The sequence below is a fragment of the Sporisorium graminicola genome, chromosome SGRAM_13 (genome assembly GCF_005498985.1).
Source record: "Sporisorium graminicola strain CBS 10092 chromosome SGRAM_13, whole genome shotgun sequence".
NCBI lineage: Eukaryota > Fungi > Basidiomycota > Ustilaginomycetes > Ustilaginales > Ustilaginaceae > Sporisorium > Sporisorium graminicola.
The window spans coordinates 105,330-132,028 of NC_043723.1; the positions used below are offsets into that span (position 1 = coordinate 105,330).

Genomic DNA, 26,699 nt, shown 5'->3' on the forward strand with positions numbered 1-26,699 from the left:
CACGTCTTAGGCAGCAGGATTCCGACCAATGACGAAACGCTAGATCAAAACACAGCCACTCCGCGCCTCACTCCTAAGCCCGACGGCGGCTCGCTGACCTGGGTGTGCAAACGGTGGTTTCGGAGTGAACGAGGCGTCTCCCTCTGCCATGTCGCGTTGGCGCACTTCACTGGTCGCGCTGGGGCGCACGGCATGGATCGACTCGCACACTCAGGGCTCGAGCTCAGTTCCACTTTTGTCGGCAATTCCAGACTTTCTTGCTCCGGGATTGCTTCAAGAGTCTGGACAGACTCGATGTCACACTGCTTCGATCGCACGCGCCGCTTTCGGGCACTCTGCCAGCGATTCTTCTCAGGATTCTGCGGGTTGTTCCTCGATATCTACAACAGGGACATATTCTGCATCGACGCATGTCCGACAGACAGGCCCTGCTCGATACGAGGCCCGCAGCATCGACTTTTCCTCCTACTTTGACGCTGGTGTCCCGCAAGCTTCTTCCTCTCCCTCTACTTTCACCGAAAGCATGCCTGCCCAGTTATCAAGCTTTGACAAGGGGGTTGCTGCCGACATTCGGATGCAACTTGATGCGGCAACAGACGAAGCGGATCTCGCTGGTCTGGCAAGGGAACTCTATAGCAGCCCTGCATTGCGAGCCGAGCGAGCAAGCATCCACCTTGTGCAGTCTGACCTATCTCGAACAGCTGACCAAGAGGTGTCCAACGTCGCTCTCAATCAGCTCTTTCTCCTGTCTCTAACCCAAGCCTGCCGTAGGATCACTGGCTCTACAGGCAGGAATGGCGCAACCCTGATGGATCAACTTGTTGGCAAGTATCTGCGTCGGCTGTACAAATGTATTCCTCACCGTGGCTTCTCCGAAAGTTTTCTGTCTCGGCTTGCCAAGGAAGCGGGAGTATATAGGCACAACTCGGACAACACAGTGCTACTCCAACTACTCGACATCGTCCACGAGCGCTTGTCGCGCACAGGCGCATCGCAAGCCTCCGCACAGGAACGGACCAACACCCGTCGGCGCGCCGCCCATTTCACGTCGCAAATCCTGCTCAATCTCATGCAAAGCTTCTCACGCGTTGGCCGCTCTGATGCAGTGAGAAGCTGTTTCGAACTGCTCCAGCATCATGCGCTCCCCGTCAACATCCTCCAATACCAGCTCCAGCTCATCGCTTTGTTCCGAGAACGCGTTTCAGACCTCGCCGGCAAAGACCAGACTGACATCGAACGAGAATCGCATCGAATCCAGACCGATATCCTGCAGATCAAGACCATGATGGAAGCGAACAGCATCACTCTTGACGACACGGTCCTCGCCACCATCGTCAATGGCCTTAGTGCGCCGCTCCGCAATCCGCTTGCTTCGGCGAGTTCGGTTGCACAGGCGAATGGGGCTCTTGAGCTAGTGCGCACCATTTTCGGCCAGTCTGCTTTACAGGCGCGCGGTGATGCCTTTGGCCGCATGCCTCGGCTCGTGTCATCTCTGATCAATGCCGAGATCGACGCTATTGAGCGAAATCGGTCGTCCATCTCGAAGGCACATGCATTGGCTAGCGAACGCGTTCAAGGCTTGATTCATCGACTTGAAGCTCAGGCCGCTTTGTCTAAGAGCCCACTTGTTGGCTCGTTACGGCGCAAGCCTTTCACGGAGATTAATCTGGCTTGCGTCTACCTCAAGCTTCGCCTGTATGCTGTACTCGGCGATGCGGACCGTGGTATCGAGCAACTCCAACTATTGCTATCCGTGGAACCCCTCGCACAACTTGGCCCGTCCGGAGAGCAACGGCAAGAACTGATCCTTAAACAGCGGAGTGGCGTCATCAAGCTGTTCTCTGCGGTCATGCAGCGACGTCAAGGAAGCGCTGGTCAAGATGCAGCGTTCGAGGTGCTACACCGTGCTTTCTCCAGCAAGTGGTTTGACAGGGTCTGGGCGGGTGTTGCTTTGCCGTCGAACTTGGGGGCAGGGCTGGATATCAAGGCGTACGATCCAGATGCCAGCGTGTTGCGGCTGTGGACGAGATGGATTCATGCCTGGTCAGCTGATTACTTGGCTGAGGGCACTCGGATTCACGGAGGAAATAGCGGGTCCAAAGGTAGTTTGCGATCGAAACATCGCACGTTCACAGGGAGCTATCCGTGGCAAACACTGAAGCGCGGGCTCAGGCTGCTCAACAAGGTCATCGACCAGTACGAAGCCATCGAAACTCTGTCAGTCGGCACAAAGCTAATCAGTGACGATATCAATTTAGACCCCAAGCCATCTGCACGCATCGCCGCCTTCGCCACGGCCTTCTCGGATCGAACTGTCCTCAGCAACATGGTCAAAGTTTGCCTGCGCGGTGGACGACCAGCATCGAACGAGACCATGGCGACCCACGTCGAGCGACGCTTGACCCTCCTGATTCGAACGCTCACCCGCGTCTACGCGCCTGCACGCACCTGGGAACACGTCGAACGCTCCATGCTCCGCCGCCTCGCTCTCATCCCGCGCGAAGTGATGCCCACCTCAGCGGTCAAGGATGCTATGGACCAGATCGAGCAGAGAAAGCATCTGGCGCTGCTGAGGAACCCTGACCTCGTCCGTGAGCTCGACCAGGCAGCAACCGTGGGCAGAGACGCGCCCGAAACCGGATCCATCTTTGTCTTGAGACGGATGCTCCAGCAGCGCGCCTCGCAGCACTCCCCCGACTCGGCCAGCCAGCCGAAGGCAGCGTTCTTCTAGATCACACTCCGCCTCCTCATAACTTAATTAACGCTTAGCTCTCACAAATCACCCGATCACACAGCCCAAGCGCATCTCCATGTGAAACATACACAATTGTATTTCCACCCCGCCAACACTATTAAACACGCTAAGTTAAAACTCAAAGCTCAATATGAGCCTTGGCAGCGACCGACTTGACCGCCTCCTTAGCATCTTCCAGGTAGTCCTCGAGCGTCTCAGGCGTGGGTGAGGCGCCCACCGCCGACGCCACCGACCGACTAGCTTTGCTGAGCACCGAGCTCCCAGACGAGAGCGATTCGGCCGCTGCAGACGAGGCGGCCGAGGCAGCCGAGGAGGCGAGTGAGGAAGGTGATACAGACGAGACAGCCGATGCGACGGATCGCGACGCCCGGGAGGCGAGTGAGGATGCCGACGACGCGCCAGACTGCGCAGCCGACGACGCGGTGGCTGCCACGGACTGGGCTGCCTTGCTTGCCTCGCTGAAAGCAGAGCTACCCGAGCGGGAGGCCACGGATGAAACGGACGATGCTGCAGACGATGCCGAAGAGGCGCCAGACTGAGCTGCTTTGCTTGCATCACTGAGAGCAGAGCTGGCGGAGCGCGAAGCAGCCGAGGCAACGGAAGATGCAGCTGACGAGATCGACGATACGCTGGGCTTAGCCGCCTTGCTAGCATCGCTGATGGCAGAGCTTGCCGAACGGGAGGCAACCGATGCAGCGGAAGAGGCGGACGAGGCTCCGGTTCGAACTGCTTCGGCAGCTGAGCTCGAAGCAACGGATGCTAATGACGACGCAGAAGAAGCGCCAAATCGAACCGCTTCACCCACATTCCCAGCAGCGACACTGGCGGACTGCGAAGCGACCGAGACAGCTGATGATGCAGAGGAAGCACCCGCCTGCGCTGCCCCACTGATCCAGCCTGCAGCAGCACTCGCCTTATCCTTGCCATCATCGACATAGTCGCCGACAGTCTCAGGCGTCGGCGAAGCACCGACAGCAGAGGCAGCACTGCGGCTCACTTTGCTCGCGGCGGAAGAGGCCGAAGAGGCGGCGTCTCTCACGTTGGCAGCGACTCCGCCAATCGCATCGGCAACGGCAGCAGAAGCCTTGGCGGCGGTAGCGGGCGTCGAAGAAGCAGCTCCGACAGCCGAGACGACGCTGCTCCTTGCCTGAGCCGCAGCAGAGGCCACAGTGTCTCCGACAGCAGCAGCCTTGGCGTTGAGACTGTTGATGTAGTCGTCAAACGCAGAACCTGATCCGGAGCCGGAAGCGACATACGCCTTGGCACGCGCAAGGTAGCCGTCGCTGGCAGACTCACCCAGCCTCAGCTTGGTGCGAGCCAGGCCTACGGCGCTGAGCATGCCGGCGGCAGCATCGGTGCTGATGCGGCTGGCTTGCTCGGCGAGTCGGTCGGTGACCTCCGAGACCTTGGCAGCGACGCCCTGGCCGGCGAGCTGGGCGAGCGCAGTGTCACAGTAGGCAATTAACTCCTTCCTCGCCGAGCTGTGCAGCTTGTCGGCCCAGGCACGAAGCGAGTTGATCTGCTTTTGCACGTCCGGTGCGTCCTTGGTCAGGTCGAGGGCGCCGGAAGACTTGCTGACCGGCTTCTTGTTGCTCTGGACCGCGTCCAGCTCTTCGGCAAAGAGCGAGGCACGCTTGCGAACGCCAATGTCCCAACCTTGCCATTCGTCCATGGTGACGGCAAACTTTGCGTCGCGCATAATCTCGTCATAGGCCTCTTTAGCAGCTGCAGCGTAGCGTCGCACCTCGGCACTACTCGTCTCGATGGCCTGCCTTTCGTCCTGCAGCAGTTTTTCGTAGAAGTTGGAGATCTGCACCTTCGTGTCGAGCGCAGCCTCGTCAAACCTGGCGATCTGCTGGTCGACGAGCTCGTCGCCAGCAGCAAGCTTCTTCTTGGCGTCGGCGTCGGAGCGGTTCGAGATCTTACGCAGGCCACGTTCGACGCGGTTGAGGATGAGGGCGACGGTGTCCTCGACAAAGGCCTCGTTGACGAGACCAAAGCGATCAGGGAGGTCGGCGAGACGCTGGTTGCGGAGGTCGGCGAGGCGGTCGACTGCGAGCTTGTACTCCTTCTCGATGAGGTCGGTCATGCCGTTTTCCCACACCTCGAGCAGATCCTTCACTTTCTCCTCTTCGGCATCGAGTTCGGCGTCGAGCTGGGCTGCCTTGAACGGGTCGGTTTCTGCGCCAGTAGCCGAGTCGACCACGGCATCCTTGGCATGCTTGATGCGGTCGAGCAAGGAGGGGTCGGTTTGAGCCTTGATTGCGTCTTGTTCCTATTGATACAGGGATGGAGAGTGAGCAGCAGGGATGATTAAGCGAAGGAAGGAGAACAGATTGGTCAGCCAGTGTTGCAACACTTTGACCATTGCAAGGCCTGTCTGCTGCAGCTACAGAGCGGCAGCAGACAGGCCTGGCCCAATCTGATCCAATCGCTGCACACCCCGCCCACCATGGTACAGAGCAATATGGTTTCGGGTATGGGAGATGGGAGAGAAGAAGATTGCGGGGCCGGAGGGAGGGGCAAGAAAGGAACGGGGTATCGGGTGTCTTTCAACTTACAGCCTTCTTGACTGCCTGCTCGGCGTGCATGTCGGCATGTTTGGCGGTCTGCTTCATCTCTTGCTGTGCCGTCTTGATCGCATCGGATCCAAGCCAGTGGGCCTTGCGCTCGTATACTTTGGCAAGCAGGCGGTCCAGCTGAGGTCGAACATAGACGCTGTAGAATCTGCGAACGGCGGGGTCGACATGGTTGACGAGGAAGCTGTATACGTGCTTGAAGCTCTGAACGATGCGCGGATGCACCTTATCCATGTAAAAGGCGTACGAGACCGAGGAAGAGTGAAGGCTGTACTGGTACGCCTGGTCTACGTAAGGCGAAACGTCGCGTTGGTAGATGGCGTGATACGGCTTGACTGCCTTGTGGACGGTGTCGATGTGGGGCTGCACGTTGTGCTTGTGGTAGTGGTGAGCCTGTTTGAGGTAAGGGTCGAGCTGCTTTCGAGCGCGCTTCAGGGCCCGGCGACGAGCAGGATCGATGCGCTTCTTCCACAGGAGACGCCCACGCTTGTTGGCCTCTCGGTAGACGGGGCGAGACACCTTTTGGGCTCTCCTGACCCAAGGCGTTGCGGCGGTGATGACGGGACGAGTGTATGGCTCCGCCTTCTTTTGTGCGAGATGGAAGTAGGGCTTGAGGATGGGAGCGAGCTGTTCGTGGGCCTGGGCCAGATTTCGGCACACGGGACGAGCATCTTTGGCCGAGTAATCGAACGCGAAGGAATGCGAGGGGCAGGTCCAGAGAGCGGCGTAGATGAGGTAGAAAATGGTGACGCGACTGGCAAAGGCGATGAGCCAGCCAAGAAAGCCTCGAGACGGTTTGCTCTTAGCACCTGCTGGTGCTCCTTTCTTGCTACGGGTGAGCTGACGAGCCTTGTCGTCGTCGATGGGAAACCTTACGGCGGGTGTGGGGATAGAGGCGCGGCCGCTGGCCTTCGGCTTGACGTCGCCCTGTCTAGCCATGGCGAACGAGGGTGGTGCGAGTCGACGCTCGGTATCCGAGGATGGATGAATGAATTCAGGGACGGGTGGATGGAAGAGAAGAGGGAAGAAGCGAGATAGCAGTTCACACTCCTAAATGCCAACTGAGAAAAGTCAAAAGAGAGAGAGAGAGAGAGAGAGAGAGAGAGAGAGAGAGAGTGAGTGTGTGTGTGTGTGTGTGTGTGTGAGTGGCCAATGCTGAGTTTGTGCTACGTTCCTTTTCTTAGGTCTGTGTCCGAGCAAAACGACCGCGCCAGGTTGCAGGAAAAGACAAGTTCAGCAGCGGCAGCAGCAGGAGCACGTGAATACTCGGTTGTGGCATTTCTCGAGTTCTCCCTCCCTCCCTCTCCCTCCCTCCCTGTGTGCGCTTCCGTCAACTACGTCACCTGAAAGACACGCGAATTTGTCGAGACGTTGTCGGAATTTACCGAAAATTAGCATTGTTAGGCCCCGAAGAAGCAACATTTGTAAGGTCGCACGAAAATTGACGATCATGCAGGGTTCTTTGTCGAATTGGCCTCTCCCGCTGCGCCAAGCTGAGACCAATTTTGACCTTCCACCGCCCTTCTGCTTTTTGACTGCGCCACAGCTTAGATTCTTCTGGTCAGGTGACGATTCGCCTGCAAACTGCAAAGCGCAGCGCACAAGCCTGCAGTTGCGCTTTTCATTTTCTGCTTCTTTTGGGCTTTCAAGCTTTGCGCTTCACTTTCTTCCACCATCTCACCCATCCTCGTCATTCTCAACCGGTCCTCCTTGTACATTAGCTTTCCTCTGACCGACCTTGCGACTTGGCCTGCTTCATCTACTTGAATCTCCTTTTCCAGCTTTCATCTGGATAAGACGCCCTTCCGAAGCGGACTCACCTAAAATCAGCCGGGTTGCATCACACGACACCTTCCATCCTGTGCATTCTAGGGTCGACCATCTCGAGTCGACGATCACCTTCCCCTTTCAACCAGGCTTGGTCAAACATCCCTATCTCGCTCGCACAGGCTGTCGTATGATGACCGTAGCGGCAGCCGCCTCTCACGGCGTCAGCGATTCACTGACTGCCTCTTCATCAACAACACCAGCACGCACCCTCCGCTCAAGCACACGCAAGAGGGGCAAGTCTCCCTCTTCACAGACTCTACCCTCTACCTCACAACTCGAGCAGCAGCGGCACAAGAAGAAGTCTCGCGCTGAATTCCTCGACGAATCCGAGCTCGACTGTGCAGCCTGTCCTAAGGCTGGCCAGCCCGCTCCCACACCCGGCAAAGATGCCGCTTCGGACCGCGAAACCTGGATCTGTTGCTCGCACTGCAACACTTGGTTTCACTGCATCTGCATCAGCCTCGAGAACCCGGACGACTTCAGCAAGTGGTACTGCCAGTCATGCATCACCCGCTCCCAAGAGGCGTTCGACTCTGGCACGAGCTCTTCGCGTCCTCCTCTCGTCAACGTCACTCGACCCCCTCGCCGAAAGTCGGATCGCGCCAAGCTTGAGGTTGACTATGCTGCCATCCAAGAAGGCATCCCTGCTGATCCGCTAGGTCGCTGGAAGTCGTTTCTCGAGGCGTACGATTTCGAGCCCGACGGCTTCCGCAGGATGCACGGACACGAGTGGACCATCGACTGGCTCCTGCATGACGAGTCGGCTCTCAAGCAACCCGTCCTCGTTCCCGCCACAGAGGATCATCTTTCTCGAGCAACGAATGGAAATGGATCTGTCAAACCTGAAGCGGACGCCGATCCATCTCCTTGGACCACCAAGCCATCCAAGGCATACAAGAAAAAGTTGTCAAAATCTCGACTTGCGCCGCGCAGCACTTCCATACCTGGCATGGTGGTGCCACCTCCTGACATGTCCATCTTCGACGTTGCCAACATCATCGGTCACGACACCCCCGTCGAGGTCATCGACGTGGCCTCTCAATCGTCCTCGAAAGCATCTTGGACCATCGCCGAGTGGGCCGAGTACTTTGACACGCCCAAGGAAAAGAAGAAGAAGACGCTCAACGTCATCTCGCTCGAAGTCACGGGTACGCCCATGCAAGAGTACGTCGAAGCGCCGCAGCTCGTTCGCGACCTCGACTGGGTGACCCGCGACTGGCCACTAGAGCGTCGCGATCCATCGTGTGCCGAAAACAGCTGGCCCAAAGTACAGCGCTACGTGCTCATGGGCGTCGAGGGAGCCTACTCGGACTGGCACATCGACTTTGCGGGCAGCAGCGTCTATTATCATGTCATCTGGGGCCAAAAGACGTTTCTGTTCGCGCCGCCCACTCCCCGCAACCTGGCAGCTTATAAGGCATGGTGCAGTAGCACGCGCCAGGACATTGACAGGCTCGGTGACCACCTGCACAGCCTCACACGCGTCGACATCCGTCCAGGTGAGACCATGCTCATTCCCTCTGGGTGGCTCCACTGCGTCTACACACCCAAGAACACGCTCGTTGTCGGCGGCAACTTTCTGACCGACTGGAATGTTGCTACCCAGTGGAAGCTGGTCGAGATTGAAGAGGCCACCAAAGTACCCAAAAAATTCCGTTTCCCGCACCTCAAGCGTCTCAGCTGGTTTGTGGCTAGGGGGTGGAACGAAAGGCTCGAGCCGCTCAGCGCAACCAAACTTGTAGGAAAGAAGGAGGAGGAGCAAGGCGGACAAGAAGAAGAACAAGCAGAGGAAGAGGAGGACTCGGCTAAAGAACAGGTCGAGCTGCACGCTGAGGACTTGGTCGACGTCGTGCCACCAGCCAAAGTGCTCAACAACATCGAACTCGTGCACCAATCGCTCAGCGACGATCTCGAGCTCATCCAGGACCCATTCATTGCAAACAATGGAGACGAGAGGATGGCAAAGCAGCAGAAAGTAGCGCGAGAAGCCATTCCTACCCAGTACGTTGGCAACCTGCAGAAAGCGGAAGCCATGCTGGCAACGTTGCGCCAACGCATCGACAAGGCAAAGTTGTGGGCGGACGCAGTGCAGCAGGAACGGATTCGTCTAGCCAAGGCGGCAAAGAGCGGAAAGAAGGAGGCTGCCAACAAATCCAACAGCCGAAAGGCGCGCAAGTAGACGGGCAGCCTCCGCTGTTCCACAGCTGCGGTCTGACTCTGACTGCCTTTCAGCCTGTTGCCCTTTGGCGAAAGGGAGCGAATACCGATCAAACAGAATCCTCGGAATTGATCTGCATTGGGCGCGGTGGAGCACAACCAGAAGGAACAGGGACATAGATAAAATTAGGTTTTGCCTCGAGCAGGGTTATCATGCTTGACCCCGCAGCAAAGACAAGGGTTCTTGACGTCACACAAAACTACCTCAACGTGGGCGGCGGAGGCGGCGGTAGAAGAGCAGGTGGGGAAGGGGGGCGCTGCCACAACTAGCGTCTTCCTTACTGACAGCAGTATTGGCTTGGCAGTCTTATCTGGTACGCGCCTGTTCTTTTTCAAGCTCGGCCTCCGTGCCGGCGTCGTTGCATTAGGAGCAGCACGGCCGGGCGCCTTCCGATAAGCCTGTTATCTCTGCTCTCCACGCTTCCACTGATTTGCCGCTCCGCACGTCACCGTCACAATCACCTTCATGCCTTCATGCGCATGACAGTCGCCCTGGTCCTTCGGAGATTTTGCGTACATCTTAGCTAAACTTTGATCGACCACAACGTCATACTTTCGAGGAGTGTCTGCCGGTGTTGCTGATCTGGAGAGACGTAAATGTAGTCAGTGCACATTGTGGCACCATGCACCCCGCAAACCGTGACCTACTTTTATTAATACAGCCAAGCGAGTCCACATTCCCTCCTGTTATACTCTATCCATGCGTCCATCCCCTTTGTATCGTGAAAAAGTGACAAGGTCCCCTCCTTTCGATGATGTCTCAATGCCATGGTGTTTGTGTTGTTGCTGCTTATTTTCCTCACGCTTATTGTGGACCCTGGCTTATCTTTGCCGGCGGCGAAAAGATGGGCACGTTTCGTACGAAAGAGAAGAACAGCAATGCAGAGCCTTTCAAAACGGGATTCTGTGCCTGTTTTTATTTTTTCCTGCTCAAAAATCTACACTGTGCAGGAAAGCTGCATGCGAATTTCTCTTGCCGCCGCCGAGCCACCGGCTGTTTCGCGACTGCCGCCGACTTGCCCTCCATGTGGGCTGCCATTGGAACGTCCAGCCCGACACAATACTGCTATGGAGAGGACGTCCGTCCACCTATGGAGTTCTTATGTTCCGCGGTCGAAAGGCATTCACATGAATGAAGTGCGAGAAATGCCTCTTCCTCACCATCTCGTCGAAGCAGGGGTCTCGTGGTTGCGGTTGCGGCGTCACCCTTTCTCTCCGGTCTCCAGCCGAAGCGAAGGCAAACAAAGATAAGGGCAAAACACGCCCTGTGATTGGCTGTGGCCGCGAGTCTTATCAACTGAAAAATGCCCGTTGATTTCGTCTGCCGAATGCAGCTGCGTTGCGTTTGCTTAGCGTCGACGTAGAAGATCGCGCCCGGTCACAAATCGACGCACAGAAGAGAACGCCATTGCCCGCAGCCCCATTGTCCGTCCTTCTCCTCATTCCCCCGCCCCCACGTCTTGGCAGGCGCTGTCATCAACAACACCAAAAAAAAACCAAAGTCCGCCGTGCTCGCAAAACATGAAAATTGAGATCACCATCCTATCACTCGTAGCGGGACTTCTGAGATGAAAATCGAAGGAAAAAAATCGGCTTGGCATCTCGCCTCCTCCCACAATGTCGACCTCGGCTGACAGATAAGACGGTTGGCATGCTTAGCGCCGTTGCTGCGCTCAGCACCACGATAGCAGAGGACAATATGCTTTCCCTGCCAAGATCAGAGAGAGTGGCCATCGAATTTCACAAGCCTATCTTCCCGCGATCCGGTCAGACTTCAAAGGGAGGGAAAAATCATGCAAAACACCGACAAAAAGGCTTGGCAACGATTTCTTGATAGGTTCAACAGCGGCCAAACACGGCTTTGTTTCCCTCTCGTCTCCCTCTCGCGCTCGCTCCCGCCCATGCTCCTCTGCTCCGACGGTCTTGGCTTGGGAGATCGATTCATGCCGCTTGCGAGCCGTGTGAAAGGTGGCTTTGATGGCTTTGCCCAGTTTCCAGTATAGGCTAGGCCAAGGCCTCTGTGGGTAAAAAGATAAATGAGATCTCTCGAAGGTCAATTTTCAAATTGGGCTCGACCTGCTCATGCCTTTGAGCCTCGCTTGAGGCGAAAATGATGCAGAACAGACAGACGCGTGGACAATCGAGCGAACAAGAAAGAAAGGCAAATGACGACGGGGGGTTTTTAGTTGGTCTGGCTTTTTGAGCTAAACTTAGGATGAGATGATGATGTCGGTGGTCGCTCGACGATGCATTCGTGTGCGACTTTTCACTTTGCGTCGACATTGCTCTCGTCGTTGTGTCCTGCTCTCTCTGCGTCGAATCGCCTCTCAACGCTTGCCGCCTGCGTGTTCTCGGTCCTGTCCCACCTTCGCCGCCAAACGGGGAAAATAGAACAAGACTCGCCCATCTCGAACCCAAGAAACATCGTCAGAAACAAGGAAAGAAAAAAGTTCCTTGTCTGCATGGCCAAGCTCATCTGTTTAATCTATCCGCCTTCTCATTCGCTCGTTGGTTGCTAATCTGCCGTCGACCATTCTCCGGTGTTCATCCCGCTAGCGTGAGGTCGATTCGAGTCGATTCGAGTCAGTCAATTGTTCGTGCATGTAAGTCACAGCTTGGCCAAAGTTGCGAGCGAACGTGAATCGGCGTTTGACGGGAGACAAAAACGTCGACGCCCGCCGCTCTCATCATCCTTTATAGAAGCTGCCCTTCTTAGTCTCCTTCCTCACACCTCCCCACTTTCTTTCCCTCCCTCCGTCGTCCATTCATCCGCCTTTCCGCTTCCCTTCCGCCCTTTGGAAGCCGTCCTTTTCGTCGTCGTCGTCGGTGGAAAAAGCAGCCAGACCGCCTGCGTTCCTCCTTCCTCTTCGACCTATTCCTGCTTTCGTCCTTGGAAGCTCGTCACGCACTCTTCTGGTTGAGACCTTCCTCTTCGCCGTGCGCAGAAGTATCCACACGATGGTCAACGTCACATACGGAGTGCTCGAGTCGCCGGACGGCTCGGCCGTCAGCGCCAGCAGAATCGCCAACGGTACTGACATCATCGTCACCTACGGTCCCAACAACGAGAGCATTGCCTCGTACTCGCCCGGTGATATCTCGTGGGTGCTCACATGTACCGCCCTCGTATGGCTCATGATTCCCGGTCTCGGCTACCTCTACTCTGGTCTGGCGCGCAGAAAGAACGCCCTGCACCTGCTACTCCTCACCCTGGCTGCTCTCGCCGTTGTGTCGTTCCAGTGGTTCTTTTGGGGCTACTCTCTCGCTTTCTCACAGACCTCGGGTGCGTTCCTGGGCAACCTGCGCAACTTTGGCTACATGGGCGTCCTCGAAAACCCCGTGTCGCAGTCGTACAACAAACTGCCCGAGATCGTCTACGCTATCTACCAGTGCATGTTTGCCAACCTGGTACCTGCCATCGCCATCGGTGCTGCATGTGAGCGTGGTCGCGTCTGGCCCTTCCTCGTGTTCACCTTCATCTGGACCACGCTGGTTTACGATGTGATCGCATGTTGGATCTGGAATCCCACCGGTTGGGCCTTCAAGTGGGGTGTGCTTGACTACGCCGGTGGTGGACCCGTCGAAATCAACTCGGGTATCACCGGTCTCGTCATCTCGTACTACCTCGGACCGCGTACGGGCTATGGCACCGAGCGCCTGCTGTTCAAGCCGCACAACGTTTCGTACATCTTCCTTGGCACCGTCTTCCTGTGGTTCGGCTGGCTTGGATTCAACGGCGGTTCGACATTTGCTGCCAACCTGCGAGCTGCGATGGCCATCAGCACCACCAACTTGGCCGCTTCGAGTGCTGGGCTGACCTGGATGTTCCTCGACTGGCGACTCGAGCGCAAGTGGTCCGTTGTCGGTTTCTGCACCGGAAGCATTGCGGGTCTGGTCGCCATCACGCCCGCTGCCGGATTCATCGGTATGCCTGCAGCCTTGCTCGTCGGTGTCGTGTCTGCGGCCGTTTCCAACTTTGCTACCGTCCTTAAGGGCCCCATGCGCGTCGACGATGTGATGGACATTTTCTCGGTCCACGCTCTCGCCGGCTACGTCGGCACCTTGCTTACCGGTATCTTCGCCCAGGCTTCGGTGGCGTACAACGACGGCAACACGGTCATCTCGGGAGGCTGGCTCGACGGCAACTGGATCCAGCTGGCTTACCAGCTGGCCTACTGCGTTGCTGTCACCTCGTGGTGTGCCGGTGTCACGTTCGCCATCATGTTCGTTGTCGACCACACGCCGTTTATCGGACCGTTCCGCTCGAGTGAGATGGGCGAGGTGGTGGGTATGGACGAGGACCAGTGCGGCGAGTGGGCCTACGACTATGCCTTTATCAATCGTGACCTGGAGGGTAACTACAAACCCAGCCACGGCCACACTTTGGACATCAACGAGAAGATGCCAAACGCCCACCAGACTGACTCGTATCGCTCAGACACCCATGCGAGCAGCAGCCAGGACAACGCGTCCAACGTCCTCCCTCCTAACGAGCATGTGGCGTCTCGCGGCGATCCGCACGCCGAACACACCCCGGCTCCTGCAAGCGGCAACGAAATGAAGCAGGCTTCGTAAGCGAAGGCGGAAGTTCTGTTGTTTCTGTACATATATTCTTGATCAGTCTCGTGGGATGCGACTTTAATTTTATCTGGTCATACTATTATGGTGCTGTTAGGAGAAGGATGTTGTTGGTTCTCTGCTTACCACCGCTGGGCTTTAGAGGAAATGATAGATTTCATGACGACGCTGTGGAGAATCTCCCTCGAGCTTGTGTAATATGCGCAATCGTCAGCATTGGTCCAGACGACAGGGTATGGATAGCATCAGAGGAGACAGAGAGCGAGGGCGAGAGAGAGCTATTGAAAGTGCATCCGAAAAGCCGACGAAAAGAAGAAAGAAAGGCGAAAAAGGAAAGAAAACGGGACTCCTTCACGTCCATCACTGCCGAATCTCAAACTCTGAAGCAGCTTCGGTCCAAGTCCGAATCTGCACGCTTCTGCAGCCTAACGACGCAGAGATGAGCGTTGCGAACGTTTTCTGGCTCACTCTGCATGCTCTGTTTTCGAGTCGATGGTTGAACTCATCGAGCACGCTAGCAAATCCGAACGGCCCGTAACAGTCCATGCAGTCGGGGACGCTTGGCGTTTGCAAACCGACCCACGTTAAGATCACACTACCGTCTTGATGACCTAATGCGCTGATCCTGCCACTGCCCAGCCCTCTGTCCACTTCACCTCGCAGGTAGGGCCTTGCAGTCACATCACGCTACTGAGCTGCAGCCTTAGCCTTGTTCGCAATCAGCAAAAGACTAGATGCATACCGCCCATCTGTAAGAGAGCGACAGTGCACCGGCCGCTCCAGCCGCACCCCGCGGAATTCGATGTCGACCTCGTCTAGGCAGCAACGGAGGCAGCTTTGGGTGCTGCGAGAGCTCCGCCGTTCCTGAAACAAGAAGAACCTCGAGAGCATCTCTTGCAGTCTACCGCAAAAGTTTCTCGATCCCGCAAGAAAGTCCCACAGAATTCGCCCACGTCGCTTCATACCGCTTCAGCTAGATTCGTTGCCTGCACGCCATTGCTCATCTTATGAAGGTCTCGATCTCAGCGGCTTACGTACAGTAGGCTCCTTCAGACAAACAAAAGCCGGCGGCCCCAATTTAGCGCCCAGGTTTCATTTGACACGGCGCAACCGCCACCTGCCTTCACTACCGTGACCTTCCTTCTTCAAGTTACCACGGCTTGGTGAAAAAGCTCTATGGCAACAAACAGTATGAAGTCGAGTTCTGGCCCCCTCATCAGCTTCGTAGCCCTGACAGCTTGACGAAGTCAGGGCGTTCTGCTCGAACACGTTAAAACGCTTATCCTCTCTACTTCGAGCTCAAGCACTGCCACTGACTACGCACAAGGCACTTTACCTCTATCGACGAGTCTTCAGATCTCAGCGAATCTCATTCCCTCCTCCAGTCGTCAGCTCCGAGGCTGCCAGCGGATTCGGAGCGATTGCCAAGCATTTCTCGTCCATCCTCCGTCACGTACCGGAGGTCGCCTTCCTGGTCGGCTGCGTGCTCGGAAGGCCTACGCACGCCGGCAACTACCTCTGAGCACAGCTACGGTTTTGCTCTTACGCGCTCTTCGTCTCGCAGCGCCGTCAGTGCATTTGGTGCCAATGGCAGCGACCCTCTTCGTCAAGCTGGCCAAGCGGAAGCGAACAGTCGTTCAAAGGTCAGCTCTTGGCCGACAACACCGCATCATTCGCTAAGCCAAACTCGAAGCGACTCTTCGCCTGGATTGGCACGCAGATGGAGCCTAGATGATGGCCAGCAGCATGGTAGCAACCGCACCATTACAACCACAAGCCAAGTCCGAGTATCAAGAGAACGTCCACTTTACTTGCATGGGTCTCCCTCTGCAGTTTCGGCAGGACGTCGCCGTTCAGTCCAGTCACCTCGCAGCCCAATGCTGAGCCCACCTCAGAATTCAGATGCTCATCTGCGGGATCCTCTCTCCCCAGTCACTGCTTCAAGACGCTCAACGGCAGTATCGAGCCCCCTGCTGCCCCTCTCACCTTCTGGGCTAGCATTGGCTGACTGGAGCGTCATCTCCACTTACATCAACAGCGTTCCGGAAAACACTTCGAGCTGGCCGGAGAGCCCCCTGCCTCGATCGAGACCTGGGTCCGGAAGCGTCACTCGAGACTGGACTGTCCGAAGCCCTCTTGCACCGTTGCACCTATGGAGCGCCTTGCCACACGAGTCTGCTCAGGATGGCGATGTAGAGTCTAGACCGCATACTGCTGCCACGGTACGAACTGGATCTGGCCTTCTCGAGCCCATCATGGAAGGGGCTGCCATGGGCCCAGACGCTTCGCTCGGTGACTCGAGTGCTTTCGTGTTTGACAGATACCTTTTCTCCAGGACATCGACGAGGATAGACCCTGCAGGTTCTAGCCCCCGAAGCAGTCCGACACCTGCGGTTGATTCAGAAGCAAGGGCAGGCAGATCGTCGCGATGCTCTTCGAGACACGCCGATACGAGCGTCGATGGCGGCCTCGTTGGGTTCACGCCCAAACAGTTGCTACTCGCGGGTGCCTCGCGGAATGCTGAGCCATATTCGGAATATTTGCAAGATTCTCGCCGTCTCTCGCGGTCCAGTTCCCTTCCACTGTTTCAGCTGGAGCTGGCACAACCTGACAAGACATCTCACCCTGAAATGGTCAGCGCTTTCAGACTGGATTCTGCTGGTTCGCCTTCGTCATCATACAGAGCTTCACTGACGCTAACCAAGGGCGTTTCAGAGAAGAGTACCTCTGTGCTGCCGGGGGCCTCGGCATTGCCCACATCGACAATAAGCAACGGTGACGAAACTAAGCTTGGCCGAAGCGACCATGACGGAGGCTCGGAAACTTGCAGCCTGCCGTCGACAAGGGCTGATTCTGCGCTTCGTCATAGCGACACGCGCACCAATCAATCTCACAGTAAGCCTTTCCCTGCAGAGATTCGCGTCTGTCGCCCGTCCAATCCATCTGCAACGTCAATAGAGGAAGTGCACAGCCCTTCTCGCTATGGACTCGCGCATTCGCCCACCACAAAAAGTTCTTCTTACCAGCCATCTCCGGCTGACTCTACCGCTCCGGCAACACCGCAAAAGAGCACCTCATCCAACGAAGCAGAGACAGACCGGAACCTGCGGGCTGATTCGCTCTCGCCACCACGATCTTCCGCCTCAGGCGCCTCGGCAGGAACACCGTCGAGCGAGACAGTCGAGCTGGTGCCGTGGCAAGTTGCAACCACGGACTCAGTCGGCACGAGACAGTCCGAGGAAATTTTTCGACCGCTCAGCTTGGCTCGAACGATGAGCCGCACTGGTCAAGGGTCGTCGAGGGACACTGACATGTCGAAAGCGTTAAGGCGAACGGAGTCCACTTCAAGACCATCTACGCTACAGACGCCACAGCTTAAAGCTGGGTGCGACTTTCTCTGGGGTAGAATTGGGGCTGAAAGCGAACACGGCTTGGATCAATTTGCACCGATGGCAAACCCTGGGTTATCACGTGCAAGGACAAGCACGGAAGTGTCGGACGGGCGCCTCCCAGACACGCGCATGCATTCTCGTCCTGTTGACAGCCAGGGTGGATTGAACGAATACGAGCACAGCAGAAGCAGAAGCAGCTCGGGAAAATACACGATTGCGAGCCCGCCCGGTGGTGTCGATCGATTGCTGTTCGAGCTTGAGCACGGATCGATCGACAGTCTACAACGGAGGGACACTGCACTTCAAAGCCATGGCAACGGTGCCTACGCACATCGGCGAAGTTCGACGCTGAACAACATTTCGATTGGACCACGAAGCTCTTCTATGCGCCGACGCCACCAGAGTTTCGATTTCGAAGCACAACAGCGATGTCGATCTGTGGCAGATCATGGACGGGCCATCGGTCTCGAACCAGTGGTCGAACACCCTACCGCACTTCGAACGAAGTCTGAGCTCGGTTCCCGGGCTCGACTTCCTCTGAAGAGGGAAGATACTGATGCAGCTCCACCGCCAAAGCGTGACATCGCCAGGGGTGACGCTTCACGAAATGCACCAGCAAGGCTTCACCGACTCGGCAGACTCCACAGTCCAGTGCTCACAAACACCCTGAGCGCATTCATCGTCATCTACCAAGCGCTCTTTTTCACCTTCGAAGCGTCCTTTCTGTGGAACGTTATCAGCCCCACTCTGCCTCTCGTCGCAGCAGCACTGTTCCTGGTCCTCGACATGCTTGTCCTGCAGACACGCCTGATACCTTCCGTACGCAGGGACCTTTTCCTGTGGGAAGCAGTGACCTTAGTGTTCGCAATGGCGTACTGCAGCTCCATGTCTGCGTTCAAGATCGTGAAATTCGTTCGGTCGCCGGATAGAGGAGCAGCTGCTCCAGGTATCCACTTTCACCCCGCACGCAGCGGCGGTGGGGATCCTTTGCAAGAGGTATTGCGAGACACGCCTTTCTCGGCGGTGCTGTTTGCGACCGGGATTTTGGGTGTGATCGTAGGCTTGGTCTTGGTTTTGGCGGTGTTGCTGCTGAAGCGTCGCCAATGTCGAGGGTAGGGGGAGCTCGCCTTTCGCTAGAGCATACAGTGTTCTACGTTCGTTTGTCAATATACCCATAGAACTTCACCTGAAGAAGTTGCCTTGTATTGAACTGCAGCTCGCATCGACGGAATTCGTGTAGGAGCGAGCAGATGTCATCTGACGGGTGCGTGACTGTGTTCACTTTGTCTTTATTCTCAGTCCCACTTGTACCCACCAGTTGCTTTGTGAATACTCGGAACAGAGCAGTGCAAGGAGTCCAGTGTTGAGCCCCACTCGGTGGCATTTGCCTTGTTGCCCCCATCGATAGGGGCACAGCCATTGTGGGCCAAAGGTGGCAACAGCCGTCTTCGCGCTTGCTCATAGTCAAGAATGAGGACGATTCACCCAACGCAAACTTCCGCGCTGCAAAAACCTAATTGAGCAGCGTGTTGTGGCTGTTGCGTATAATTATAAACAAGCCGCTCGGAGCTTCGAAACCGTTGCTTCCATTTGTCGACCGTTTATTCTCCTTCATCATTCTTCCCTCGATGCTCCTCTCGAACGTCGTGAATGTGTTCTGCTACATGGTGAAGTATGCTGTTCTCATCTTAGCGATAGTCGTCAGCCAGTCGACGGCGATGTTTGATAATGATAATCCGGACGCGGACCTGGACCTGTGGTGGAGACAGCGCTTTCCTGCCTGGGAAGCAACTCACCATAACCCACGACCTGTTCACATTCGATACGGACCAGAGCACGAACACTGGCACAATCGCTATGTTGATGCTCAGCAAGGTGCCTCCGATTCCGGGGGAGCTTCACTGAAGGAGCCTGGTCCCTCAGCTTACATCACACAACGACCCCTTCCCGAGTATCTCGATGCCGATGGTAAATTGTGGGGCCCATTCCCGCTCGACCCACATCAGTTCCGAACCATCGAGTACCCGCTTGGAGCAAGCTCCCTGGCGCACCTCTACGCCTCTGAACCTGTATTCGAAGACGGGAACCGCGGAAGAAAGCCACTTTATTCGATCAAAGTCAATCCTCTTCTTTACCGTCCAGAGCCCGTGTTGCTTGGCGAGATATCCCGAGTCATCAAGACTGCGCTCCGCGCGCGGGAGGTAGAGCTGGAGGAGGTTTCTCAACAAGTACCTGGTTTCCAAGAAGGCATGTTTCTGCTACCACCGCTGGAACGAACAAGCAGAGGCCTCGAAATGCCGAAGGAGCTACTAGCTCGGAGATTCACAGAGGCAATGTACGAACGCCTGCGAGGAAGGTCCGACAGGAAAAGCTTCTTCATTCTGAACCTGCCCAGAGGTGAAGGTGCGAAGCAAATCCTGGTCGCTGTGGTTAGTGCGTACCCGTACACGAATTTACAGCCTGATCAGACCACCAGCAAATTGTGGCTACTGTACCAGACCCACCCAAAGGCCAATGCGAAGCACAACGTGAGCCTAGTTGGCGCCACGTTCATGCCAAAGGAGGCTGCCGAAGAGCTAAAGAGGTATGGTGTTATGGTCGATTTTGATCACAGTCTGATTCACTAAAAGATGCATTGCCTCGAGCAGGGGCGGTTCTTTCTCTTGCTTTCTGCCTTCTCACTGCATCGCTCTACTCAATGTTGACTTTATGTCTTACACCTGTGCTGTGAGCTCTAGGTGCGACGTGGAAAATAGCAAGCAAGCCTTGTGCCCAACATGAATCACCGCAATCCGGCCAAACTTTTCAATCCAAGCATGTTCGCAAGTGAAGCAAGAGAGTGGTGCTTTGAATTGGACAAGGCACGGCTGACTCCACAGTATATCCCGGTACTGTACTGCAGAATTCTGCTCGATGGTGTTACCGTACAGAGAAGGGTCTCCTACACTTCTGCTACCTTAGTTGGATGTGGTTAGAAGGCTTAGATGTGTCCCAAGCTGAGTGCTGTCTTCGTCAAGCCTTGACTGTGCCACCAATGCTCTTGTGAACTCAGAGTTGCTCTCTGCATTAACATCAGCCTCTGGTCTTAGTGGGCGATACACAGTTGGTCGTGTCATGGGTGGGTTCCGAGTGACGTGTCGGGGCCTCGATCATCAGACAACTTCATTCAGCTGACGAATCTGCTCAGTGCAAGATCAGTGTACTCTACGCTCTATCCCGGCTAGCAAGCCTTCCTTCTGTCAAAGTTGATGCTTCCTTAACAACTCAAAACTGCTGCAGACCAAGGGACAACAGATAGATGACAAAGATGCGGGTCTGCACAGCACTCATCACGTCGGCCGAGTGAAATTCGACACAAAACCGTATCCTCTCGACATCCCGTTCTTCAAGGCGTCTTACGTTTTCCAACAAGATCAATTGATCCCCGTCAACTCCGAAGACATCCCTGAAGGCATCCAGCTTCATACAAGCCGAACCATCTCTCGTCCGGATCCGGCAGTACTCGACCGTATCCAGGTTCGGCTCAATGCCCCTTACGCATCGCGGATGGCAGTTGCAACCTGTGAATAGGTTTGATAGCGACAGTGCTTTGCAGGGCGAATTTGTGTGGCCGCCTGTCCGGCCTCACGAGTGGAGATGGGAGTTACAGATGTCGAAAAACGTTAGAGAAAGAATCACTGCTGCGGCCATGGCGACCATGACGGATCGCGCAGAGCGGCAATTCAGCTGGAGAAAGGCGTATACGCTGACGCTGCCTGCGGGCCCAGGTCAGGACCTGCGATACGTTTTGATGACACCGGTAGACCGCCCAGATCGCTACACAGATGTACCGTACTTGAGCGGCGAAAATGACTTTTGGCTCTTCCACGAGGCGCTCCTTGATGGAAAGCAAGGTTTCTCACCTAGGCTGGCTTTGCTTGGCGGGATGTTCCTACCGGTGGGAGCTTCGACTATGTTGCAGATGGACGGCATAATTAGAGCTGCCTGGCCCAGTATCATCAACAATCGGCCCTGATCAGTTTCTTGCTAGAACTGATACTTTAAGCTTGTCGGATTGTATGGCCATTGTCTGTCAACTTGTCGCTATTGTAGCCGTAGGGGAAGGTAGCATCCCACTCAATCCACGTCTATTCTTTCTTTTTTAACGGTCGCTCAGGAGCCGCTGCGGTATCCTGATCTAGACGAAGTGTTTGTTGAAATGAAGCAACTGATCTTGTGAAGTGCATACAGCAAGTCGCTTGATGTATCTTCGTGATAGCCTTCCCTGCTCGTTCAATGTTCGCCACAGGGTGAGAATGTCCCACCCTCGGTGCATCTCGTTTTTGCTGGGTCAAGCAACGTCTGAACAGCTTCATTCCTAATTCGCTCGACCTCTTCTCAACGACCCTCTTGTAGCCGCCAGGCTGGTCACAGTACACATGGTCTCTACATTAGTTGCTTGCGCACGTCTTGCGCGCTTTCCGACGGGCATAGACGTTTAAGGAAGAAGCCGTCATCTCAGTGGCATCATCCGAAAGGCTTTTACTTGCCTTTGATTTCATCATTGTGATGGATGGGGAAAGAAACATGGTTGCTGATGGAAGGCCTTTGCTTCAACGCCGCATCACACCACCTGCTGATCCCTAACGACATGGCCAGAAGTCGAAACTAAGGCTGCAAAGGGCCACGAACTGTAAAAATTCGAGATGTGTTAGATTGTTGAAATCCAAGCGAAAATCTTTCCTTCATCACGTGCTGTGGACAACTGCAACACGCGTGTTTGGCTCTTTGGGAAAGTGTTGGTCTTTGTGCCACTTTGCCACTGTGCAAAGGACAAATCGTCGTGCCAAAATCTTTGTCGACCTGCACAGGCTTCGACCTCCACTACTACCACCATCACGGCAACATCGACGACCGCGCCAAGGTCACACGCGCTGTATACCCATACCCGCCTCATTTTGGATCCCGGAACTACATACACCTCGGTTTTGTTCACATAGACTCTTCCAACGCTGTCGGCATTCGGACACCTAAACACCCACTCAACCTTGGCCTTCATCCTCCTGCATACAGCAGCCCACCGCTTTTCTTTCTCCGCCTCAACACTGCAGCAGAACTGTGAACGTGCATATGCAGAACGCCTGATTCATAGGCACTTGACTCGGCCCCAATGTCACCTGCCGTCACGCGGTCTACAGCAGCAACCGCAAAAACCGCGCCTCCGTCCACTGCTGTCAGCACCAGCACTTCATTAGATTCAGCTTCACCAACTGCCACGGGTACCGACGACGATCGTCGTTCTTCAACCGCCTCGATTGCGCGCGAGCCATTCGTGCCCAAACGTAAACCCACCAAGCCTGCGCCGTACGCCTACCTTGTTGCCGAAGCGAGTGCCAGCGCCGACTCTTTGCCGAATATCGTCTCGCCTGTCCTTGACGAAAAGGACTTTGTCGTCAATACTCGTCCAGCTTCGGCACTGGACACACCTCTGCGCTCCTCGCCACTTGCAGCAGCGCAACTCTCAAAAACTAGGACTGGACGTCATCTTTCACCCATCGAAGCGGCCCAACGCACCGCACCTCGCGCGGCCCGTTCCACCGATCGAAACCTCGGCTTGCTCTCTGTCGATACTACCACATACAGTGCGCCTTCTTCCGCTGTGACAACACCAGTGCTCAAGACTCGATCTGCGTTCATCACACCAGCGCCTCAAGCTAGAGAACCGCAGCTGCAGACAAGACCTCGGTCACATACCCCTACCGCCATGGCAGCTCGCGCAGTAGCAGCTCCTGCCCCCACTCCCGCAGCACCACCTGCAACCCCCAAGATTAAGGCAGCCCTCTCAGCTGACGTAGCAGCTCGCATTCGATCGCCCAAAAAGCATGCTTCCACTTCGGCGTTGAGAGGCACCGCCAACCAGGCTGCGTCCCTCGGAGCAGGCATGCGATCAGCTCATCCTTTACAACAGTCGAGCAAGCACGTCGAAAAGGCCATGGAGGCGTATGCACATTCGTCGTCCACCTGGCAGCATCACGCGGAAAGCAGCAAAGATGAGGCGGAGGTCCATGGTGACAGCTCGTTTGTCTATGATGCTGATGCGGACGGAGCGCAGGTTCGAGCGGAAGCAAATGGGCACGAAACGGTGCAGGTGCATGTCCGACTGCGACCTCCCAAGCGAGGCGAGGAGTGCGCATGGGTGGCCAATCCGTATTCTGGGACTGTCGCGTTGGAAGCTGCTATCGCCAGCGGGCGTACGCAAAGTGCCAATCTCGGACCGTTTACATTCGACGGCATCCAAACGGGCTCGGCCAACAGACCTGTCTATATTGCTGTTGCTCGTCCGCTCGTACGCGCTGCACTTGATGGCTACGATGCCGTCGTCTTTGCCTACGGTCAAACCGCGTCCGGTAAAACGTTCACGCTGTCCGGCGACGAAAAGGGACAAGAGGCGGGTATCATCCCTCGCGCAGTTCGCGACATCTTCCGGGGTATCAAGCAGAGCTCTGCACGCCGCGAGTATCTTTTACGCGCCAGCTACCTCGAAATCTGGAACGAGGTGGTCAAGGATCTTCTCGAGCCCAGCAACGTGCCGCAGGTGCGAGATGACAAGCGTCGAAGAGGTGGCAAAGGGACCACCGTTCAACCGCTGCGGGAAGAGATTGTGACGAGTCCTGAACAGGTTCGGGAGTTGCTGGCCCGAGGACAGACCAACCGGCACGTGGGAGCGACGGACTGGAACGAGCGAAGCAGTCGATCGCATACCTGTTTCAAGATCACCATTGAGTCCTGGGAGCGCAGTGAGCAAGACCATTCCGCGGGCACAGCCGAGACGAGGCTGGGCAAGAAAGTGACTGTCTCGGAGCTGTGCCTAATCGATCTCGCCGGCAGCGAAAAGTACGTGTCTCAGGGATCGGATCGACGTGCCGAGGGTGCGCACATCAACAAGTCGCTCCTGACTCTGGGCAAGGTCATCTATGCGCTGTCCGAGAAGTCGTCTCCTACCACCGCCAATACTGCCGGGGCGCACATTCCGTACCGCGACTCGAAGCTCACGCGAATCCTGCAGAACTCGCTGTCTGGCAACGCGCGCGTGGCGGTGGTGTGCACGATCAACCCGAATCCGTCGGCGGTGGACGAGTCGCTGTCAACGCTCAATTTTGCTAAGCGGATCAAGAAAGTGGGGCTGAATGCGAGGAGGAACGAAGTGGACAGCTCGCTGGCGGGTGGGATCGGTGCCGAGGCTCAGGCACTTATCTTGCGATATCAGACCGAGGCGGATGCGTTGCGCAAGATGGTGGACGAGCTGCAGCGGAATGGGGCACGGCACAGCCAGGAGCAGGTCGAAGTGGTCGAGGTGGAAGATGAGAGGATCCGCGAGTTGCAAGAGAGGTTGGATGTGATTGGGTCGTTGGTGGTTCGCGGTGGGCGTACGAACGAGGTTGATGCGATGCAAGGCTCCGAGAACGAAGAAGACCAGCTGCAAGCGTCACGAACACCGTCCCACAGCAGTACGAGCACCACCGGATTCACCTCCACTTCGACGCCATCCACCTCCCGATCAGCCTCCCAATCCTCCACCATCAACACTGCCGCAGCCAGCTTTGCGCGCCCCGTGTCGCCCATCAAGCGCTCGCACAACTTTGGCTTCGACGACCCTCCCCATCTGCTTGCCGAGAAACTCTTCCTCGCGAACCGCAAGATCGAGACGCTGACGCGCAAACTCGCCTCCCGCCCTTCGCTTCCCGCCACGCCGGCCGCACAGGTGCAGCTCATCTCGACGCTGCAGCAGCAGGTGCGCGAGCTGGAAGCGGTGTGCGAAGCGCAGGCCACCGATGCGCCGCCCAAGATCCGCGAAGACGTCGAGCGCGAGTTTGCGGCCAAGCTGGACGAGATGCGGCGCAAAGTTGAGGAGAAGGATCTGTTCATCCAAGAGCTTCAGTTGGAGGGCGAAAGGCTGCGGCGGGCGAACGACAAGCTGATGGAGCTGGCGCATCGACAGACGCAGGATATGGTGGAGAATCTGTCGTCGCCCGTTTCGCGCAAGACGGGGAGCACTTCGCCGCTGAAGCTGTCGGATGCTGCGAACGGTGTAAACAGGCTGAAGGGCGGGGTGCAGGGAAAGAGGGCGAGGCCGATGAGTCTATTCAATCCGACGTTTGCTGAGCTGGGCGGTGCGTTGGGCAGCACCAAAGAGGAGGCTGCGAGCCCGACCAGGGCTGCACACACAGCGGCGGCGGCGGCAAAGCGAAGGTCCATCAGCAACGACTATACGCTGCTGCAATTGGGGACACAGGAGATGGAGGAGGAGATTCTGCAAAAGTCGGCCACCATCCCTTCGAGCGAGACGTTTGCCGTCTTTCCCAGCTGTTCTTGATTCGACGAAAGCGACACGAGACAATCCATGAATGCAACCGTAGCAGTCTGTAGCCAATCTTGGCAGTTCGCACCGTGGCTGTGTGATGGCAACGCTTGTCGTCCTTGTCGTCCTTGACGTCCAACGTGTGCGCGTTTCCACCTCGTTTTTTGTTGTGGTACTGTACAGTATCTGTACAGTACTTTTCCAAGTTCATTATTGTGAACACCTTCCACCTTCTACCTTCCCGCGACATAAGCTGGCCTCCCGTGCGTCGGCGCACAAAAAAGCAAACCCAGCATGAACCTAGCGTGCTCAGGAGAGGCACCAAGCGCTGCCATACCCCACCCCGGATCCAACCAGCAAGCTCCAAAAAAGAAAGGACGAAATGACTAGTCTGGGATTCGAACCCAGGAATCCTGGTGCTTTTCCACGTTTGCAATCGCCAAAGTTACCTAAGTTCCACAATGGACCTGTTAACTATGCGATTTGGAATCGGACGGCGCGGATCGCTTTTTTTATTTTGATCCGCGCTAACCCTAAAACCAGTGTGTTAGGCCACTTCACCAACCAGCCTTTTACGGCGATTTGTGGAAATGCTGCATACATTATGTGTGCGAAAGGGATGGGGAAGCGACTATTTTGACTGCTGTGTGCGCCCGCATTCGGCTTTGATTTGATACTGTGAGGTGTTTCGTTTGGGTGTGGAGAAGGGAAAGGGACGCACGCGCCATCCGGTCTTTGGGCTGAGTGCTGGCTGAGTTTGTCTACGAACGGGCATGACATACTGGAAGCCGGGGGTCTAGGCCTCGCTTTCATTCTTCTTCTCTTACCACGACGACCAGGACCATCAGCGCCCCTCGACGATCAACCCTCCTCGACCACCGCTTGGCCACTCCTCGAGCGTGATTTGGCTGGCTGACTGGCTGGCTGGCTGCTCTGCATCGGTCGGAGTCAAGGAGCACGGCGTTCAGCAGACACAACCAATCGGATGCGCATGCTTGGTCCGATCCGCA

General features: G+C 56.2%; 5 protein-coding genes across 5 annotated transcripts; 4 read left to right on the forward strand and 1 right to left on the reverse strand.

Moving 5' to 3' along the window:
- Positions 1-523: 523 nt before the first annotated feature.
- EX895_002089 (uncharacterized protein) lies at positions 524-2,731 on the forward strand (the record flags this gene model as incomplete). The annotated part of the gene is made up of 1 exon (XM_029882688.1): positions 524-2,731. The coding sequence occupies one exon, from the start codon at positions 524-526 to the stop codon at positions 2,729-2,731; it is 2,208 nt and encodes a 735-aa protein (XP_029740833.1).
- Positions 2,732-2,873: 142 nt separating this feature from the next.
- On the reverse strand, positions 2,874-6,273 carry EX895_002090 (uncharacterized protein; the record flags this gene model as incomplete). Its single annotated transcript, XM_029882689.1, has 2 exons — positions 2,874-5,030; positions 5,317-6,273. 2 exons carry the CDS (start codon positions 6,271-6,273, stop codon positions 2,874-2,876), a joined length of 3,114 nt encoding a protein of 1,037 aa, XP_029740834.1.
- Positions 6,274-7,291: 1,018 nt separating this feature from the next.
- On the forward strand, positions 7,292-9,343 carry EX895_002091 (uncharacterized protein; the record flags this gene model as incomplete). Its single annotated transcript, XM_029882690.1, has 1 exon — positions 7,292-9,343. One exon carries the CDS (start codon positions 7,292-7,294, stop codon positions 9,341-9,343), a length of 2,052 nt encoding a protein of 683 aa, XP_029740835.1.
- Positions 9,344-12,339: 2,996 nt separating this feature from the next.
- EX895_002092 (uncharacterized protein) lies at positions 12,340-13,956 on the forward strand (the record flags this gene model as incomplete). Its single annotated transcript, XM_029882691.1, has 1 exon — positions 12,340-13,956. The coding sequence occupies one exon, from the start codon at positions 12,340-12,342 to the stop codon at positions 13,954-13,956; it is 1,617 nt and encodes a 538-aa protein (XP_029740836.1).
- An 8,544-nt stretch (positions 13,957-22,500) lies between these two features.
- Positions 22,501-25,704, forward strand: EX895_002093 (uncharacterized protein; the record flags this gene model as incomplete). Its single annotated transcript, XM_029882692.1, has 1 exon — positions 22,501-25,704. One exon carries the CDS (start codon positions 22,501-22,503, stop codon positions 25,702-25,704), a length of 3,204 nt encoding a protein of 1,067 aa, XP_029740837.1.
- Between the last annotated feature and the right edge of the window lie 995 nt (positions 25,705-26,699).